Source organism: Cetorhinus maximus, chromosome 6 (genome assembly GCF_964194155.1).
Source record: "Cetorhinus maximus chromosome 6, sCetMax3.hap1.1, whole genome shotgun sequence".
Taxonomy (NCBI): Eukaryota; Metazoa; Chordata; class Chondrichthyes; order Lamniformes; family Cetorhinidae; genus Cetorhinus; species Cetorhinus maximus.
The window spans coordinates 16,902,214-16,924,591 of NC_135884.1; the positions used below are offsets into that span (position 1 = coordinate 16,902,214).

At 44.0% G+C, this 22,378-nt stretch overlaps 1 protein-coding gene across 1 annotated transcript in view; it reads right to left on the reverse strand.

Moving 5' to 3' along the window:
• Positions 1–385: 385 nt before the first annotated feature.
• The window catches only part of LOC144681568 (SRSF protein kinase 3), a 39,622-nt gene continuing 17,629 nt past the window's right edge, over positions 386–22,378 (reverse strand). The window contains exons 4-12 of the mRNA XM_078543267.1: positions 21,668–21,755; positions 15,682–15,769; positions 13,656–13,762; positions 12,186–12,342; positions 11,732–11,832; positions 10,883–10,990; positions 6,510–6,579; positions 2,936–3,028; positions 386–1,449 (exon numbers count right to left, since the gene is read on the reverse strand). Coding sequence (XP_078399393.1) covers positions 1,265–1,449; positions 2,936–3,028; positions 6,510–6,579; positions 10,883–10,990; positions 11,732–11,832; positions 12,186–12,342; positions 13,656–13,762; positions 15,682–15,769; positions 21,668–21,755 — 997 coding nt within the window. The 3' untranslated portion in view covers positions 386–1,264. The remainder of the gene's footprint in view (positions 1,450–2,935; positions 3,029–6,509; positions 6,580–10,882; positions 10,991–11,731; positions 11,833–12,185; positions 12,343–13,655; positions 13,763–15,681; positions 15,770–21,667; positions 21,756–22,378) is intronic.

Below are 22,378 nucleotides of genomic sequence, written 5' to 3' on the forward strand. Positions count from 1 at the left end.
GGTATCTAGAATACTAGTCCAGTGACAAAACCACTCCACCACCACCTCCTCTCATCTGCCCACATAACCCCCAAATTCCTTGTCAATCAAAAATGTCTAACTCTGCCTTGAATAAATTCAATGGCCCAGCCTCCATTGCTTTCTGGACAAGAGAATTCCACATACTAATGACTCTCTAGAGAAAAATTTCTCCCCATCTCCATCATAAAAGGGAGATCTCTTATTCTTAAACTTTGTCCTCTAGTTCTTGTCTATCCCAGAAGTGGAAACATCCCGCTATCTATGTTGATAGAGTGAGATGAAGAGATTTAGGAGGAGGCTAATGTGAGGCATAAACACCGGCATGCACCTGTTGGGCTGTATGCCTGTTTCTGTGCTGTGACTCCATGTAATTCTACATAATTCTCTCCCTTGCCCCAGGTCCTTCTTTTTACGTCCACTCCTCATTGGCAGACATCAGTATTCATTTTGCAGGGCTGAATCTGAATTGCTCTTCAATGATTTACATATTTATTTTGTGTTTATGTTCTTGAATGAATTATTAAATGATCTGTGGGAGGAAGATGCAGCATATGGGCGTCCTCACAGAATAAAAATCTAAATTCAATTTTAAAAGTTTTGACGAATTCTTTATACATTAGTTCTTTGAGCATGCACAAACAGCATGAGTCATAACTACATTGCATACCAACTTGAAAAAACACCATATCAGAAAGTAGCTCAAACACAGTGGCAACCTGCAGTGTCTAGAACCAAAATTATCATATCCAGTTGGTCAGAATTCATAATCAGCCAATTCAAAGTGAAATAGAATTCCAAAGAAGTCATCTTTATATCAGTCTCATAAAAACAAAGTTAGACTTTCCATATCCAAGTTGCTCTTCAGGTTCCTCTTCACCAAGCAGATGTTGAGCACTGCACCAGGTTTCTTTCTCATGTCCATTTACAGCTGGATGGTATTAAATCTGATATTAAAGAAACCTCTATAATCTGTAATGCAATTATTGAGCAGAATGGTCACAAGACAAAGCCTTGGATGAGACATTGCCTCAGTGCACATACTACAAGTTTCTTTCATTATTTACATTTCATCTTGAGATTGTATTTACTTGACCTCATTCCCAAGTCCCAGGAATATTTATGTACAAAGCACGTTGGATCAAATGCTGGGCATCCTCAATTATCCAGCAACTTCCATTATCCACTAGGAAGTTATATCTCCATAGTGGGTAATGGAAATCTATCTGAAATGGTCTTCAGGGACCTAAATGTTCAGCCATGGGTGTTGGAGGCATTCTGCTGCAGTTGCCCGTTTCTCTGGTATAAACCTGAGCATTTGATGAAGGAAGTCGGCAAATGTAGCTGCATCTGCCAATGGGAACTCATATTTCTCCACAAGTACATCATACAATCCCCAGGGTCTTATTGTCTTGATATGACGTAGCTCACCTGAGGACAGAAATAGGATCAAATATGGTTAATATGGTTTGCACAGTGTTGGCTCCAATTTTATGTGGTTGTGAGTGGGTATGTAGTAGCTATCTTTCTGTTCCTATTCAATATTACTTCAGAAACTTTTTAAAGCTTGGCAGACGGAATCACATTATGCAAATTTTATCACATAGCAAGTTCGTAATCCCCAGTAGCTCTATGATGATGAATCATTTGGTGTTTCCCCAAAGGGAGAGAGGGAGGGATAACTGGAGGCAAATCCACCAGAAAAGATCAGAAGACGTCCCAGGTTAAGTTATTTTTTAATGAGTTACTGGACAACATGAACGCATCCCAAACTTAAGATGCTCAGAGCATTTATGAGAGAATATTTTTTACAAGGTCCTAATTTGTAGCAGAGATGTTGCTGCTGAAAATAACAATTTTCCAAATACAAGGATTAGCTTGGCTCAGTTTGTAGCACACATGCCCCTGAGTCAGAAGGATGTAGATCCAAATCCCACTCCAGGACCCAGGCTAACACTGTATTGTAGTATTGAGGCTACATTATCAGAGGTGCCATCTTTTAGAAGGGATGTTAATACAAGGTCCCACCTGTCAATTCATGTGAACATAAATGATTGAATGGGACTACTAATTTTCGATTATTTACAGCCATCATAGCAGTAAACAATAGTTAACAAGTCGTGAGGCTCAGAAACAGGTGTCCCAGGGCTATAACTGGAAAGAAATAATTAAACTGAGAGAAATAGTGACAGGTATCCCTGGAATTGAAAGTGAGAAGAGTCACCCAACTGTGCCTTTGACAGATGGAGAGTTTCAAGGCTCATTGTGGGAATAAATCAGATATGTACTGTCAACCAGCTGCTTGGACATGTACAGATCAATCTAAAAAGCAAACGTACTGTACAGTGTGGTTTTCAGATATGCAGTCTGGGAAGACCCCAAACTTGATCTCTGTCTTTGCTCAGATGGCCAGTTGCATCTGATGCAACAGTTGAGGCATAAGAATTCAACTCAACATTACTGAGATAAGGAGGAGTGAAACTGCCCAACCTCCCTTGTTGGAGAAGGAAATAGTTGACACACAAGGAGTTCAATTGATAATTATTAGTTAACAAGCTAAGTACCCATTTGATTTGTATAAAAGGGAAAACAGGTGAGATAAGTTTTGGCTGTAGAGAGTTTTATACACCAGAAATAAAACTCGATCTGAAGAAGCCAGTTATGGTCTTTATCACTATTACTAAGCAGCCATTGGAGCTTAACATCCTGGAATTGATTAGAATCTAATGACCTCAGCTGAAACTGTGCATGAACTGGGTGAAGGCAGACTTGGGCTCAGCTGTAGTTGAACTAAACAATGCACTGATCTATCAAGGAAGGTTGTAGGTATGATATTGCAGGCTTCTGCTACAGACTACAGATAATAGCTTGTATTTAATACAGTTCAGAATTTATATGATTTGTTACTATACTGTACCTTTTAGGTTAAAAAAATCTTTGGAATACTTTCCAGATAGTGCGCATTTCAAGGGGATTCTCCCAAGCAGCTCAATAATATGTGCAACATGGTCTGTTATGGAAGAGAGCAGTGGGGAAGGAATGAATGATGAGTAAAGAAAGGCAAAGGAAAACAATACCCATTTACACAATAGAGCAAGTGTTTTGATATAGAGAAACTCAAACCCTATTAAATGTTAAAGGCAAAATACTGAGGATGCTGGAAATCTGAAACAAAAACAAAAAGTGCTGGAAAAACTCAGCAGGTTAACAGCATCTGTGGAGAGAATATTAAATGTTAACCTCTGTATCGGAGTAGGTGGTTTCATTAAAATCCATTTGCAGAATAACTGTAGCCAGGGTACATTGCTCAAATCAATGTATTAGTTTGTGTCAGTGAATGAGTGCAAGAGATAGAGCATGTATGTGAGAGAGAGATGGTTTGTGTTTGAGAGAGAGAGAGAGAGAGAGAGAGAGAGAGAATGAGCACCTATAAAACAGGCACTAAGAAAGGCAGACAAACTATAAAGGCAAAGACAAGAGCCCAAAATTCCTGGGTAGGCCTTGAGAGAGGTGTGTAGATCTGGGCTGGTGTGGGATCTTTGCCCATACATTGCCTGTGTCCCTAATTCTGTAGGAAACCCTGTGCTGAGGGTACTTTGAATGCCTTGGAACGATGCTCAACATTTCCAGCAGGCCGGGAGGTGTCTGATTGAGGAGGGGAAGCAATTTTGCTGAGCATCTTTCTGTTATACCAGCAGGCCCACAGGGCCCTATTGGGTTGCCTCAAGTATCAAAAAACATCCCCTGGTGCCTTCTTTAGTTTTGGCACTCTGCCAACAGGTAACCCTGGTGTCCAGTGTAAATGAGGGAAATATGTGAACAGGTAGGTTTTGGCCCTGCCAAATTTCTATCCCCAGGATTACTAACAAGTTGGAAAATGGAGCCCTAATCAATCCAAGGACTGATCCAAATTCCACCCCCCACCCCTGCCCCCGCCCCCCCCCCGGCCCCCGCCCCCGCCCCCCCCCCCCCCCCCCCCCCCGGCCCCCGCCCCCGCCCCCCCCCCCCCCCCGGCCCCCGCCCCCGCCCCCAACCCCCCCGGCCCCCGGCCCCCGCCCCCCCCCCCCACCCCGGCCCCAACAGACACTGCATAACAAAAAGAAACACAGAAAGGAGCAGAGAGATCAATGGAAAAGAGTGAACAATAGAAAGAGGGAGGTGCAATTGGACAATCACAAATACAAACGCAAAACACTACAGTTGTTGGAAACCTGAACTAAAAACAGAAAATGGTGGAAATACTCAAGCAGGATCTGTGGAGAAAGTAACAGAGTTAATGTTTCAGGTCAATGACCTATTCTCATGAATGATCATCAATCTGAAATGTTAACTCTGTTTCTCCCTCTGCAGATGCTACCTGCCCTGCTGAGTATTTCCAGCATTTTCTGTTTTCATTTTGTGTCAGATATAACATTGGCAGAAAATGAGAGAGAAAAATTAAGGAGACTTGAAACTCAGATCGAGACAGATACATAACAAGATAGAGAATGGAGGGATAATAAAACCCCCTTTATAGGAAGCTTGAGTGCAAGTAAGTCAACCTGATCACAGTATTGCACAGTTAAGTTACTCATTTTACACAATATCCATTTGCCTGAGTCTCACCAAAGGTTGTCATTCAAACCCATAAATATGCTGCTTATTATTAAAAATAAAATGATTCTGTGAGCCTCCATTGCTGGTGCAGGACCACACCAGCAAACACAAGTGGTAAAATTGGAATATGCATTGCAGCTCCAGCTACATTACCATGCTCACTGCTACTTGGGAATCTGGGACAAGAGCACACAAAATCACTCCTTTAATGTTAAATTATTCTGTTTATATCACAAACTATTTTCGTGCTTCAACTGTCATTTTTTTAAACTTCTTTCCTTCCCTCTTTCTTTCCACACAGCACAATCCTTCTAAGCCAAGGGTGCCACCTAATCTCAGATTTCTGCCAATGCTGCCGTGTTACTGACTGTTAAAAGGTTCCTCAATAAGTGGGCCAAGTTGATTCCTTCCTTGACTTTTTCTCTCTCCCAGTGGGAATTAGGTCCGTGCAAAAGCATTACTGAGGCAGGCAACATTACCTCAGAAATCTTGGTGGTAAATCTGCATTTTGTCTCTCCATGACTCAATGGGCTGGATCACTTGTGGACTGGGTCATCCACATCGTGAACAAATCTATCCGGTAACTGGCTAAATAGACGTCTCACTGGCAGAATGAGACACACTTTATGCTGCTGGACCCAAAGGAACAGAATAAATTAGAGAACATATGTAACTGGGTCAATCTTCTCACTTGTGGTATAAACCTATTATTGGGAATTCAGTTCAATGTGGGTTAGTGATGGGTATCTCATTTTTGTGAAATCTTCTGTAAAACAAAGCAAATTATGTCTTCCTTGGCAATTTAACAGTTTCCACATTTTGCACCCAATATCAAAATAAAGCATTAGAAACTCAGGAAGAAAAGTTAATAACCCTTTTTTTCCAGTGCCCTATCAGACACTCCCCAGTTTATTTAATGCACAGTTTAAGAAACTGGGTCCTTCTACACTCTTCATCATTACTCCAGCCCATCTTATGGATGATATTTTAATTTCCAGTACTAACCTTTTTGGTTAGCTCCCTGAATTACATTCAATGTGGAAATATAGTGATAGCCAAGATGTTCAGTTACATTCCCACTTGATTTATGGCAGGACAGTAACAGAAGGCAGGCAAAATTTTAATATATTTATATATTATATATATCAATATGTGTCAAAGTGCTTTATGGAATGAATTACATTTAAAATTTTGTGCCTATTGTCATGCAGGCAAATACAGCAGCCATTCTGTATCAACGCTATCAAACAAATAATAATCAAACAAATTACTAGTCAATCTGGTAGAAATGTTGGCCAGGGTATCAGTAGAACTCCATTTCAGTGCTCTGATTTGGAATGGTATGGTCAAGAACCATGCCATGCCAGTTCTCTTACCCAGGGATGGTTTGTGTGTATATGTTGGAACACCACAGATGATGGTGAGAAATTACTTTCACAAAAGAGCATAGAAGATACAGGGATATGGAGAGACAGAAAGAAAGAGAAAGAGAGAGAGACAGACAATGGCAGTGAGATTAGATTAGGATTACTCTGTCAAAGCCTATTCACAATGACCTGATTGACCTCTTCTGACCTGTAGACTTCTACGGCTCTGAAAAAGGTGGTTGATTTCCTTTACCCTTCCAAAGTCTATACAGTTATATAAAATATATACCCATCCATGCCTTAAACCTTAGCAGCATATAGGAATAAGGAATGAAGAGGAAGATTGGCAAAGATACCATTTTTAACACATTGATAAATGGTGTCTACAAGTTGCTAAGCAGCAGAATATGAACGTATCGATCTGTTGTCTGGAATTCCACGCTGTGCACTGGTGACCATCACTTCCAATTTTACACAAGTGAAATTGCAGTTTGTCAGTTGTATCTGATAAGTTAGATGTTCCCTTACCCTCATCTTTGGAGAAGGTCTTTCCAGATCGAGGATCAAACAGGTACTCACCTGTCGCCAGCTCAAAGGCCTGTACATGTAAAAAGAGACAGAAGCCATTTCCTGTTCGCATTACTAATGGAATAAAATCCAATAAAATTTCACATTCAGTAAGCTATAGATTGTAAAACAATAAACATAATAGAGCCCGTGGGGACAACTGGACAAATATTAGTGACATGGTGCCTGAAGGATCAGCATAAGTAATTTGTGGCGTTCTCTGCTGTTTCCCAAAATTTAGAGGATACAGCTTCACAGAATTGCTCCAGCAGGGGAGTATTCTCCATGAAATTTCCTTTACCTAAACTGGACTTGTCTAAAGGAGTATCTACAGAGAGAGGAAGCAAAAGTGAGAGGGTGAGCTTACCTTGCATGAACTTGATGGGCCAAATGATCTCCTTGTGTGCTGCAATGATTCTATGGATGGAATGTAATGCCCACTCCGGAGGTGAGTTTAGAAGCAGGGGGTGCTGTTTGATCGAGCAGGAAGGCACGGAGTGTGGAACCTGCCACCTTCCTGACTGCCCCGATCAAGCTCCGGATGGGAAGGTGCCATTCCTGCTTCAAGGCCAACTGAGACCCTTAAGTAGCCACTTAAGGGCCTCATCACACCGCTGCTGGAATTCAACCAGTGGCAGGTGAAGGACTCACCATCCAGGGAGGCCACCCAGCAAACCCTATTGGGTTTGACAGTGGCATACCAGGGGCTGGGGGTGTGTCCCTCATTCAAAGGTACTCTGTGCCCGATCAAGGGACCTGGCATTGGGAAACGGTGGGGATGGGCTGGGGTGGCAGGTGCCTGCTGAAAGCTATTCCTTCACCCTTGCTTCTGAACCCCTCCCCAACCACCCTTGCTGGTGACCGTCTCCCCACAGCCCCCATCCCACCCAAAGTCACCATTGTCTGGGGATCCATGGCCGATCTCTCCTGCAGGCCCGAGTGTAGTACCAGCAGTGGCCATGGGGCGCTGCTGGTACTGGAGAGCTGTCAGCCTTTGATTGGCCGCCAGCTCTTGGGAATGGGATTTCCACCCTGTTGAGGGATTAACTGTGTGGGAGGCCTGGTGTTGTCTAGATAACTGTCTGATTACCTTGCTGCATCGAGCCTCCTGGAGAGAAGCAGCACAGGATTCCCACTGATATAAAAACAAAAAGCTAAAAGCTACTGCGGATGCTGGAAATCCAAAACAAAAACAGAATTACCATGGGTACCCGCATGGGCCCCAGCTATGCCTGTCTCTTTATGGGGTATGTGGAACATTCCTTGTTCCAGTCCTACTCCGGCCCCCTCCCACAACTCTTTCTCCGGTACATCGATGATTACTTCGGTGCTACTTCATGCTCTCGTCGGGACCTGAAAAAATTTATTAATTTTGCTTCCAATCTCCACCCCTCCATCATTTTCACATGGTCCATCTCTGACACTTCTCTTCCCTTCCTTGACCTCCCTGTCTCAATTTCTGATGATAGACTGTCCACCAATATCCATTACAAGCCTACCGACTCCCACAGCTACCTCGACTACAGCTCCTCACACCCCGCTTCCTGTAAAGACTCCATCCCATTCTCTCAGTTCCTTCGCCTCCGTCGCATCTGTTCTGATGACGCTACCTTCAAAAACAGCTCCTCTGACATGTCCTCCTTCTTCCTTAACCGAGGTTTTCCATCCACGGTCGTTGACAGGGCCCTCAACCGTGTCCGGCCCATATCCCGCGCATCCACCCTCACGCCTTCTCCTCCTTCCCAGAAACATGATAGGGTCCCCCTTGTCCTCACTTATCACCCCACCAGCCTCCGCATTCAAAGGATCATCCTCCGTCATTTCCGCCAACTCCAGCATGATGCCACCACCAAACACATCTTCCCTTCACCCCCCCTGACGGCATTCCGTAGGGATCATTCCCTCCGGGACACCCTGGTCCACTCCTCCATCACCCCCTACTCCTCAACTCCCACCTATGGCACCTCCCCATGCCCACGCAGAAGATGCAACACCTGCCCCTTCACTTCCTCTCTCCTCACCGTCCAAGGGCCCAAACACTCCTTTCAAGTGAAGCAGCATTTCACTTGCATTTCCCCTAACTTAGTCTACTGCACTCATTGCTCCCAATGCGGTCTCCTCTACATTGGAGAGACCAAACGCAAACTGGGCGACCGTTTTGCAGAACACCTGAGGTCTGTCCGCAAGAAAGACCCAAACCTCCCTGTCGCTTGCCATTTTAACACTCCACCCTGTTCTCTTGCCCACATGTCTGTCCTTGGCTTGCTGCATTGTTCCAGTGAAGCCCAACGCAAACTGGAGGAACAGCACCTCATCTTCCAACTAGGCACTTTACAGCCTTCTGGGCTGAATATTGAATTCAACAACTTTAGATCTTAAACTCCCCCTCCCCCCATCCCCACCCCGTTTCTCCCCCCCCCCCTTTTTTTTTCAATAATTTATATAGATTCTTCTTTCCCCACCTATTTCCATTATTTTTAAATCTAAAACTAAAACCTTGTTAGTCTTTTCCACCCCACCCCCACTAGAGCTGTACTTTGAGTGTCCTGTCTTCCATTCTTAATTAGCACTTTTCTTAGACAAATATCACCACCTTCAACACCTCTTTGATCCTTTTGTCTGTGACATCTTTTGATTATCTGCTCCTATCACGGCTTTCTTATCTCCACAATCACCACACCCTCAACTTCTCTCTCCCCCCCGCCCCCCTCCACCTTAAACCAGCTTATATTTCACCCCTCTCCTAACTATGCTTCAGTTCTGCCGAAGGGCCGTGAAGGCTCGAAACGTTAACTGATTTCTTCTCCACCGATGCTGCCAGACCTGCTGAGTTTTTCCAGGTAATTCAGGATTCCCACTGGTTCTCCAGCCACTGGGCAAGAGCCCCATTGCATTCATTAAATTTTGCCCTCTTAGGAACATAGGATTAAGGAGCAGAGTAGGGCATTCAGCTCTTTGAGCCTGCTCTGCCATTCAATAAGATCATGGCTGATCTGGTTGTGGTCTCAACTCCACTTTGCCAACTGCCTCCACTCCCTGCCACCCTGCCGCCCCCCCCCCCCCCCACCCCCACCCCAACCCCCCATAACCCTCAATTCCCTTGTCTATCAAAAATCTGTCTAACTCTGCCTTGACTAAATTCAATGACCCAGCCTACACTGCTCTCTGGGGAAGAGAATTCCACAGACTAACAAGCTTCTGAGAGAAAAAATTCTCCTCATCTCCATCTTAAATGGTAGACCTCTTATTCTGAAACTGTTTCCACTGGTTCTAGCCTGTCCCACAAGTGGAAACATCCTCCCGGTATCTACCTATCAAATCCTCTCAGGATTTTACATGTTTCAATAAGATCACCTCTCATTCTTCTAAATTGCAATGGGTATTTAGGCCCAACCTGTTCAACCTTCCTTCATAAGGTAAGCCCCTCATCCCATGAATGAGTTGAGGGAACCTTCTCCATTCTGCTGTTTACTGATTACTCTAATTCTGTCTTGCACACCTCTACAGTACATTTCAAAAGAAACAGTGACAGAAGCCAGATCAGCTGCACTTTCCTCAGTCAGAAAATTGTGCTTGGTAATGACAGGGTTCCTATCTTACTGCCAATTCTTGGCTTTGTTTCCATGGCACCACTGACACTTGGCTCACTATCACATATCACTCTGCAGCAATGTAATGGATTGAATCAATTTGACATGCATTACCTTAAATAATTTAAAACGAAATCTAAAAAGTAATGCATGTTTTTAAATGTTGCTCCCCTTTCCCTGATCTTCTTTATTTTCCCTTCTCATTAGATCTCAACAAACTGCGCATTTCTCTCCACACAAAGATAGGAGGAGAAACCTGCTCTCACAGAAGGTCAGTGAAAGCAGCCGGTTTAAATCCACCTTTAGCCTAGACTTTACCCTTATGTCCTTAAGTTGTGAGGAAGTGCTTTGCCTCTACTGAGCACCTCACCTTCAGGGCACATCTGAGGTCAAGAATTAAACGCACAAACACATGTCCTAGGGTTGGCATGTAAATGCATTGTACACATTCCAAATGGAATATAGAATTAGGGACTCCTAATGAAGAGGACACTAATTTAAATACATCACAAGGCTTTAGTGAGCATTGAAAACATTTTGAGTACAGGCTGCTAGCCTGCTACACTGGGGGGTTTGCTGAGAGTATTTGGTGCAGAATAGGCCTCAGATAACAGTTGTGGCCATTATATTACTGGCCCATACGATTCATACTGCAGTAATCTCACCTATGTTTCACAGTAATGAGCGCCATCAAATGGCATGTCACAGACACCATAAAGTCGGAAGCATTGCCATATTCCTTACCATACAAGCCGTGCTCCATATGTCAGCAGGAGAGCCATAGCCAGCTCCAAGGATGGCCTCGAGTGCACGATACTGTCTGGTCTGGATCTCTTCTGAAACATGCTTAAACTGGAACAAAGACAAAGACAAGAGAGGAATGATTTACAACCTCACAGAAAACCTTGTCTATTTGGCACCAAAACAGGGTTTTCTATAATGTAAATCATTCCTACTACTCAGTGTAGAATGATGAATGCCAGACCTTGGAATGATTTTAGCATTTCGTGAGCAGTTCAAATGGTTTATAGAATAATATATATCCAAGTCTGATTATAGTTTATTATCATCCACTTATGAGTCAAGTAGAGCCTGAGTAAGATGTATAACAAAGCTCTCTGTGCAATGTTCCTTGAAGCAATTCCAGGCAAGTTTTTGGCATGGATGTATAAAATAAAGCTACTATCCCACTGCTCTAAAAGGCACCACAAGGAAACTTCCCCAAATACACTACAAGTTGAGCTCATACAGCTATTCAGGAGACGCAAAATGACTTTGGATCTTCTGCCTGAATGAAAGTGCCTCACAACCACTCTGTTCAGACATGGGCTTTACTACTAAAGCAAGCCAGAATTAAATTAAATGTGCTTTGTTTTTGGAAAAAAGGGTACAGCAAAAGTGGTTGATGTGGCTCATTAGGGAGATGGAAGGTGAGGGAGATGAGTGAAATTTTGATCCAACACTAAATTCACTTCTAAGAGAGAATGAGTACCCCCTCCTAATCCACTACCCCAACCCCTAGCTATAAAACCTAGCATTTGGACAAATAAACCATCTCAGTAATGATGCGTTTCATGACAGAATGGAACTCACCGCCCAGCAGCCACTTCCCAGGTCCACAATCTTTATTCTTATTTCTTCAGCATGTTTAGGATCCATAGGGTTCAGAACTGATTGTTCTGCTTGGAGTATCTCTGAGAATAACGACAAAAATCCAGCTCAGCTCAAAGGGAAATCTCTGCTCAGATTTGATGCATTTTGGTGTTAAGAGTTTGGCTAAAGCTAATGCTAGTCCAAAAGCTGTATTTTGAGCAATTTGCACCAGTAATAATTAAACGATTGGAGGATGAAAGCTACAAATTCTTTATTTGCAGAATGCCAGCCTGTAAAATGTAGTTTTGTTTTATGAAAAACTGTCCATTATATAAAAAAAGCAAAATAAATCGGGTATTTTGTGCTTTTGAGAAGTTTGAATGAGTTGCACTTTTGGGAAACCCAGACAAGATGTGTTTTTTTGGAATGTTGTACATTTCCTCTATGTCACTACCTGATGGTCTCAGAAGTGCTTCACCCACTCCCTGTTGCACAGAAGCTGCCAATTGATTGAGGTACTGTTGGTTGACACACACAAGGATATTCTCTGGTTTGATATCTGTGTGCAGGATTTTGCACTTTGTGTGTAGATAATTGAGACCTTGAAGAACCTGTCACATGCAAACAGAGAGCAGCCAATTAGCCAAAACACTTAATGTGCATTGCAAATCAGAACGGAGCGATCAGCCAATCAGATTCTTCTATCGTCAGCTGTGAGGCACACTTTTGAAAGAGCAGACTAGTTAATTTTTGATAGCATTGACTTTTTGTCCCTCACCACCTTACCTTCGGCTCCCTCTGTCACCTTAAGTGCTCTGGACAAGAGAAGGGGGCTATCATGTTCCCAGCTCACTAAATTTCTTAAGTAAAAGGAAGGACTTGAATTTATCTATTACCTTATCAAACTCTCAGATTGTCCCAAAGCACTCCACCACCAAAAAGTTACTTTTGAAGTGTAGTACTGTTGTTTTATGAGAAAATGGAGCAGAATGGTGCACAGAGCAAGGGCCCACAAATGGTGAGTGATTAGTTAATCTGTTTTTGAGGGAGGGAGGCTGGCCAGGATACCTGAAAACACCTCCTCTTGCTTCAGACAATATCATAGGATGTAAAACAGTTTGCTATTCTGATGGGGGCACAGTAGTGAAGCTGCCTGTGGTACTGCAGTGGCAATCGTAAAGTCCAGAGTTCAACTCACGCCTTGACAAGTGACATTTAATTCATAATTTTGTAACACCAGAAACAAAATGATGATGAAAGATGCCAGATTGTTAAAAAGTCAACTGGTTCTATCTGAATGGCTACTATCAGGACAAACAAGGGCAACTAGGGATGGGCAATAAACGTGGCATTGTCCATTTTTGAGAGAAAATAAAAAACAATCTCATGTGTCAGTTAGGCCGGATGCCTTGGGTTCAAGGCTATTCTGGGGCCCAGAATCAATAGGCTGACATCTCAGTGCATAGTGACGAGTGGGGGAAGAACTGGGCCTGTTTTGCTCAGGAATTTTCAGCAACTGTTACGATCTAAGCAGTGGCCTTTCCAACAAAAGGTACAGTTATTCAAAAGCCATTCCTATGGAATCAGGATACGCAGGATTGCTCCCAGATTCTACAGGATTTCCCAATCGCACACCCACCCTCCAGTTATTGCTCACTCAACGTCCCCTCCCCTCCATCTTCTGTCCAGGTTTAACATCAGGCTGCTGCTGGCCATGTAAGTGGCCTGACATTCAGCTTCTCAACATGGGTGGGCTACCTGTGGAGACAAGACAGGCAGCTCACCTCCAAAAAAATTAATGAGATACAAGATCCGATTTCAGGCCTCTCGATTGGGGCAGGTGTTCAGTGAATGTTGTCCATTTCAGGACCAAAAACAGGCATGAAGGAAGTCTTTGTCTCCCTGGAGCAGCTGTCAATCTCACCTGTTGGATAATTTTTTTGACACAAGTCATGGGCAGTCCCTGTCGCTTTGACCTGAGAATCCAATGATGAAGGTGGTCACCAAGCAGTTCAATAACCAAGCACACATCTGGAGAAAGAGTGAAGGATTATTCCAAAACACGTAGCCACTCCTGACCAATTAGGAGTGATGTTATTCAGAAATAACAAAGACTTGCATTTATATATTGCCTTATCATGCTTCTCAGAAAATCTCAAAAACATTTCACGCACAATGAAGTACAGTGATTGTTATTATTTAACCTAACACAGTAGATGTTTTGCACACAGGAAGATTTTACAAACCACAATGAATTGAACAATTAATCTGTATTTGCTGACGATGGTCAAGAGAGGAACAAACAACAGGATACATGATGCTCCTCTCCAAATAGTGCCCTCCAATAACATCCATCTGAACAGACAGGACCTCTGTCCAACATCTCCTTCAGTACTATGTTGTAAGTATCAGTTTAGTTTATGAATTCAAACTCCTGGGGCAGGATTTTCCCCCTGTCGGGGGTGAAGTTGAAGGGCGGGCGCGTACAGGCGCGCTTCCGATCGGCGCCCCCGATTGGGGGCACGGCGCCATTTTACGTGGGCGGGCCAATTAAGGCCCTCCCAGCGCGACATCCGGAAGGTAGTGCTGTGCGCTCCCTGTGCGGGCGGGGGGGAGATCTCTAAAATCGAGAGTGCGCTCTTTCGCGCATGCACACGAAAGAGCGCACTCATCTCCCTGAGGCTAAGTGCTGCCTCAGGGAGATTGGCTGTTCTGAGACAAATATTAAAAATAGAGAAAAAAAAAATTCCTGACATGTCCCCTCATGTGACACTGTCACATGAGTTGGGACATGTCCATAATTTTTACAAAAATTTATTAAAATTTTTAAAAACCTACATGAAACCTCATCCCGCCCGTGGATGAGGTTTCATGCTTTTTCTAATTCCCGCCGGGGCTCAATTGGCCATTGACAGGTCAGCAGGCATACAGATGATTTTGCTGCGCCCCCACCCGACATCACCGCGCGTCATTTTATGCGTCACGAGCAGGCCCCGCCCCCCCCGCTCGCCGACGGGAAAATCCTGCCCCTGATGTGGATGAGAATTTATAACTTTTTTAAACCCACAGATTACTAGTTGAACAAATATGACACTGCCAAAACTAGAGATTACTGAATAATTGAGATATAGGCCTGAAATCGACACTTTCCAATCTACACTCTGCATAGGTAAAAATCCTTATCCTCAAAAAGCTTCATCCTAAAATTCATTCAATGAAGAAATATACATTTGCAATTCCCTTTTACACTGAGCTAATTCTTAAAAGCTCTTATAATCTCAAATTATATCATTCTCAACTCAGTTATTAGGGTAATTACACTCAACATAGTCCTGAGTATTGCTGAAAGAAATAGACATGTAGTCAAAGCTTTTTGCCATCAGGACAGAATTGCAAGAATACCAATTTTCAGAGGGAACAATTGCCAACCAAACAGCACAACTTTATCATGCAGCATAAATTGTTCTTCCCATTGAGATTCAGTATTCTTGCGAATCTGTTCCAATGAGTGCAAGACGAAAAGTTTCGACAACATGTCTCTTTTCTCACCAATACTCAGGTTCAGTACTACCAAGCGACTATTCAAAATAGTCTCCTCTGCTCATTCAGAAACACCTGGCTAACATGTACCCCTTTCAACCAGAGATCAGAGGTGACTGCTTCCAGAATTCTGCCTCTGCCACTCAATAAACGTTGGCAAAGAACATTGGCACAAGAGCTGCCTTGGTTAACTCTCATATTTCCCTCCATTTGAATACATGTCTGGGCTATGCTTGAGAACTTGTGACTAACTGAGACTCAGGAGCTCACTGTATGGGTAACTGCTATATTCCCTATTCTCGTGGAAGGCACTTTGCAGCAATCATTAAGTGTAAACTACATCAAATCATCTTTTAGTATGCCATATTTAAAACAAATCAATGTCATCCAAAAGTAGATTGAAAGGATATGAACACCATTCGAACCAACTATTATAAAATCATCCAGTAGCTGGACAATTCGCTCTTTGCCTGGGTCCTTTGAGTTTTTCCACCTCACCTGAGAAAATAAATAACGTTTTAGAAGAAAGCGATGGAAAGTGTAAATCATTTGCTGACAACGTTTTCTTACGATTATTTTACTGTTTGAAATTCTGGCAGTCCATGTTGGGAGGGTTATACTGTATCCTTAATTAATTTCTGTAAATTCCTTGATGGGAGTGGGAGGAGGGATATCATTTTGGAACTAACTGGGACAGAAGTGGTTTGTTATGTCTGTCACATGTAATGCAATTCACAAGGTTTATGATGAGGGGAAGTGGTGGCGTAGTGGTATCGTCACTTGACTAGTAATCCAGAGACCCAGGGTAATGCTCTGGGCTCCCTGGTTTGAATCCCACCATGGCAAATTTTAATCCAATTAAAGAAATGAAATTTAAAGGCTAATAATGGCCATGAAGCCATTGTTGAATATCGGGAAAAACCCATCTGGTTCACTAATGTCCTTTAGGGAAGGAAATCTACCTGCTGTAGCCTACATGTAACTCCAGACCCACAGCAATGTGGTTGACTCTTAAATGGCCAAGCAAGCCACTCAGTTGTATCAAACCGCTGCAAAGTCTAAAAAGAATGGAACCTGACGGACCACCTGGCATTGAACTAGGCACCAGAACCAACAACGACAAACTCAGCCCTGTCGACCCTGCAAAGTCCTCCTTACAAACATATCGGTGCTAGTGCTAAAGTTGATAGAGCTGTCTTTCAGACTGGCCAAGCAACAGCCTAACATAGTAATACTCACAGAAACATACCTTACAGATAATGTCCCAGACACCACCATCACCATCCCTGGGTATGTCCAGTTCCACCGACAGAGGTGGCAGCACAGTGGTATACAGTTGGGAGGGAGTTGCCCTAGGAGTCACCCTGGGAGTCCTCAACATCAACTCTGGACCCCATGAAGTCTCATGGCATCAGGAGAAACATGGGTAAAGAAACGTCCTGCTGATTATCACATATCTCACCCCCTCAGCTAATGAATCAGTACTTCTCCATGTTGAACACCACTTGGAGGAAACACCGAGGGCGGCAAGGGCACAGAATGTACCGTGGGTGAGGGACTTCATGAGTGGCTCGGTAGCACCACTACAGGCCGAGCTGGTCGAGTTCTAAAGGACAAAACTGCTAGACTGGGTCTATGACAGGCGGTGAGGGAACCATCAAGAGGGAAAAACATTCTTGACTGCATTCTCACCAAGCTACCTTCCACAGAGGCATCTGTCGATAACAGTATTGGTAGGAATGACCACCGCACAATCCTTGTGGAGTTCCATATTCACATTGAGGATACTGTTTTGGACTGGAGGGGGATTCATTTAAACAGCCTGATTTCTCCTCTCACTACCTGTCTGTAAACAGAAAGGTGTCTTTGATTTCCCCCTTTACAAGTGGTGGTGTATTTTCCATAACCCTTCAGTTTGGAATGACCCAATCCTCTTTTAATAACCCCACAGCAAACTCGAGATTAGGTAAAATAAGAGGGCTGGTTTATTTTACACACACACAAAACACGGGAAAGGGGTTACACAACATCTGCCTCTTTTTGCACTAATACAATAGAGGAGGGATAAGGGAAAGAAAGGGTCCAGGGCAAGATCTGTGAAAATAAGAGTTAAGGTTTCATGTGAGTCCAGAGACCAGAATCAAAAGTCCAGTGGTGCATTCCTTCAGAAGTTAGCAAGCTGAAATTGTTGCAGAGTGATCCAAATTTCCAAAACCCATGATGGGAGAAGGCACATAGAGATGAATTAGTCTTGAAGGCACAGTTCTCATGTTCCAGTCCTTCACATTGTAGATGAGGGCCAGGCACTTTACCTGGACAGAGCTCTTTCTGCTGCTACCTGTTACATAATAAAATGGTTCAGTTCCACATGGCAATATTACAGTTTCTAGCACATTGGGGAGGTCAAGTGACATACCTCCCACTTCTTCTCCTGGGTGTTGGACAAAAGATGTATTTTCCTAGGTCTGGAATCGTGAGGTGTTTAATACAGGGTCTCTTTTGTCCTTTGCAGACATACCGTCTCCGTTGGCCAGAACTCTGCCTTAGAAATACAAAGGGGGTTCGCACAATCCTTTGGAATTTAATTGTTGGCAGTTACAGAGGGCATTAGACCCTCTTTAAAGATAACAATTTCCCTGCTGGTTTCTGAAGGTTAGAAATTCCTCTGGTACGAGTCATGGCTAGTCAGGGTAAAATTGTCCATTCAAGGAAGAATAGGAAGTGCAGAAGTATCCAGGCATTCTCTCATTCATGCTGGCACATCAGACACACAGTTAACAGGGGAAATGGCAGTTCCCTGCTGCATGGGGAAGTCTATTTGGTGCTCGAGTTCTGACTTCCATCTGTTGGGGAGGAGTTGCGGGGTGGTCAGGCATTCCAACCTCCTGATCAAGTATCTTCAAAAGGGCCTGGGAGTTTTACAGGGTGTTTAGCACTCAGGGGGTGTCCTGGTCAAGCTGCTCTGGGTGATCCGCAGTGGAGTGCTGGACATTTCACTCGGTGGGTGCCAGGCGCGGGGATCATAGGGCGGAGCTGCTCTTGTCCAGCCTAGCTCCTGCTTGCCCACTTTGGTAGCCTGTGGGCACAGGTGTTTGGACCCAGAGACTGGAGCTCGACTGAGGGTGAGGTGAGGTGAGTTGGATGCTTTAAAGCGACCTTGGCCTCTTTAGGGGATTCCGGTTCGGAGTTCGGCTCGGAGACTAGCACAACTGGAAAGCTCCAGTGTCCGGTGCTATGTGCTTTTGGCTGGAACAGCAACAGGCGGGCAGTTGGCCCCTGAATTTGGGCCAGCATTTCTGAGCCAGGATGATAGGAAGATGGTCTTCTGACAGGGACCTCTCCTGTATCCATACTGGATATGGCTACAGGGCTGTAGCCTGGTGGAGGGTTAAGGATAATTTTAAAGGGGGCCATGAACAAATCAAAAAAAAAATTACATGGTTCCATGGAATTTCTGTAACGTCGGGAAAGGATTAGCACAACATTTGTAGCCTTTCGAAACCCATATTTTGTTCCTTTGTTTGTCCCATTTACAGCCCCTTTCATCTTGCACTGTCATCCTTTTTGTCATTTAGTCTCTTCTGCTTTCCAGCCTATTACAGACCTTCTCCTTTTGTTCTTCCTCCACTTTCCTTGTCTCTGTAGCCGTTCAAAAACTGCTACATCTCTAACTTCTTTCATCAACCTGAAACGTTAGCTTTGTTTCTCTCTCCACAGATGCTGCCTGAGCTGCTGAGTATTTCCAGCATTTTCTGTTTTTATTCCGGATTTCTAGTATCCGCAGTATTTTGCTATTGCTGCGACACCCTGCCCAGTCCATTGCGTCTCTCCACAAATAGGCAAGTATGAGCTGTTTGGCACCTCCTGGACTTGGGCAAGAAATTAGACTTGTGCCCAAAACAGGTGGCAAGTCAGAGTGATGAGGTCCCCAGCTGCCAGAGGCCTAATCAATATTTGGTCTCGGGCCTCTTCTGTGTTATCCGGGGGTAAGCTGCAGATGCTTAATGGTGGTTCAATGCCAGAGCTGGATTATAAAGACCAGGACACGCTAGATGGACCAAATGGCCTGCTTCTGTGCAGTATTTTCCACATAATTCTGGGCTGATGCCAAACTAGCTGGAATGGTAGATAATGAGGGGATCGGGGGAAGAGGTCAAATGGATGAGGGGATCTCAGGTCGGTTGCTCCTGGCTCCAAAATCATCTATTAAAAAGTTGAAACATTGGCTGTTTTTTTTCTGAGCAGCAGTCCCTGTGCGGAAAGCCACTCAAGACCCGGAACCATCTGGTGGACCATGCTTGATGCAGATTTTGCATTTAAATATCAATTGGAGTCTATATTTGGGTCCCTTATTTATATCTGCAAGCAACCTAATGCCTGTTACAGCCAGGCACCTAGCACATTTGGCAGTCAGTGCACCTCAAGGGGCAGATTGAGCACGGGACATCACAACCTGAAGTTGGTCCCCTATCCTACATTTTGTGTCCAAAAATGAGGAAATGAAGTTGAATTTCTGCCCCTTTGTGGCTGATTCCTATTTCAATGAAACTCAGTGATGCACCATGCAACGTCATATCACAAAGTGGAGTGTCAACTCCTGTTTCATCTCTGCGGGAATAAAAGTTGACTCAATGTGACATTTAACCTCAACACCCTTCCCAAGAGGGCTGAAGGGTCATCTCATGGAAACGTCACCCTTAGGCTATTCAATTCCTGACTTCATTGGAATGAATCTTGTGTTGTCACTGGAGAAAGAAATTCACATATCCCCTGTACACACAGGCTGCCTCCAAGCTGTAGATCTGAAGAATTACACCTTGAAGCAAAGTTTTTTTTATTCACACACGGGATGTGGCCTCCGCTGGCTGGGCCAGCATTTATTGCCCAGCCCTAGTTGTCCTTGAGAAGGTGGTGGTGAGCTGCCTTCTTGAACCGCTGCAGTTTAAGTGAGGATTAAGACACAACAGTAACTGTACAAACACAACAGAAGTACGGCAACTCCAATGAATGGACCTTTTTCTTTAAATGGTGCTTGCCACAAGGATTGGAATGCAATGTCCTGACATCCATAAGAAAGGAATCCACAATATCAGTATTCCTTTTCAAAATGCACATAAAATGCTCATCGAAATTAAATTTTTTGTGTACATTGGACTGCTGGGATTGGCACATCAGATCCATATCACTAAAACCGCCCTTTTGTGGCCAGGAGATCAGATTTGGGAATTCCAAAAAGTTGGAATTTCCTTTCTCAAATGGGAGGAATTCAATTTTAATGTTACTCTATTTATGGGGGCTTTCAAAGTTTTTTTTTGTTTCTTTGCCCTTGGCAACTGCCTGTCCTTTCTCGTGAATCTGGTATGCTGCCTTGGCTGCCAGTCACCCTCTAATGCCGTGTCCAAGTGGTCATGTGTGAGCCTCAACAGTGCGGGTGTGACTTTCAGCTGTTGGCCATTTTGTTTGTCCCCTGAAAATTCAGCAGCTGGAACCTGGGACGGCGCCAACTCGCTCACCCCATTGTCATCCAAGACTCACCTGCACTTTTCAAGCAGGTCTTGTGGCTGAGCAGCCCACCCACCTATTCCCAGATGGAAGCCACCTAAATATGTAAATCCAGGTCAACATACAATCTCAGTTGCGATTTTTGGGTACGAATAGGCAGAACATAAGTGCACGTACTCCAGCCACTGTTGCCAGTCATTGAGCAGCCTAACCAGCAGTTTAAAGGGGCCACTGGAGGTTGTTCGAAAACATGGCGCAGGAAATTTTTATTTTTCTGGGCTCAGAAGGAGTACTCCTCCTGAGCTTACAAAATAAAAACTCTGACTCACTGCTGGACTGTGCAAGGCCTCCCCTCTTCTCTCCCCATCATCCAGACCAAACATGCTATATGGCTGAGGATGGGACTTGTCAAATTTTCCAGCCAGTGAGCTGCAGTGGGACATCCATTTGCCAGGTCCTTTAATTTAATTAGACAAAGACCTTGCATTTACATCGCATGTTTCATGACCTAAGGAGTTCCAAAAGCGCTTTTAATGGAGCATATTTGCAGTGCAGTCGCTGTTGTAATGAAAGAAACACAGTGGACAATTTTCACACAGCAAGATCCCACAAATGGCAATGAAATAATGGCCAGATAATCTCTTCTAGTAATGTTGGTTGAGGGATAAGTGTTGACAAAGACACCGGAAAGAATTCCCCTGCTCTACTTCAAGTAGTGCCATGGGATCTTTTATGTCTGAGAGGGGAGACCAGGCCTCTGCTTAATAACCAAAAGGCAGCACAATTCCAATAGCACAACAGTGGAGTGTCAGTCTAGAGTTTGTGCTCAAGTCTCTGGATTGGTATCTGAGGTCACGTCCATCTTTATATTTGTTTCTGTACGAGGTTACTCACACATTTCAGAAGCCTGATCTCATCCTGGGCTGCCTCTGAAAACCCCCTTCCACTCTTCGCCACTTTTACTGCCACAAATTTATTTTTTCTGTTAAATGAAACATAGCTGCATTAAGCTTTCTTAAATGACTTGCATTTGTATAGCATCAATAGGAAAAAACGGTTTAGGCTATTCCTCATATAATAAAATAGTCCATGCCTGCATGTAGCATGACGTGGACAACATCAGGCTTGGGCTGATAAGCAGTAAGTAACATTCAAACCATACAAGTATCAGGAGATGACCACCTCGAACAATAGAGAACCTAACTACTCCCCCTTGACATTCAATGGCATTACCATCGTCTAACAAATCTACCGTTATCAACATCCTGCGGGTCACCACTGACCAAAATCTCAACTGGACCAAACGCATAAATGTTATGGCTGCCAGAGCTGGTCAGGGGCTGGGTATTCTGTGACAAGTGGTCAATCTCCTGACACCCCAAAGCTTTTCTATAATCCATGAGGAAAAGTTCATGAGTGTGACTTACCTGAAGCTGCAACAACACTCATGAGAACTGACACCGTTCAGGACAGGATCAGCACCCAATCCCACCGTTTAAGTATCCACCAGAGGCACAGTGTGACTTTAGTGTGTACTGCCCACAAGATTCACTGCAGCAACTTGCCCAGCTTATTTGGCAGTTCCTCCCAAATCCATGACCTCCA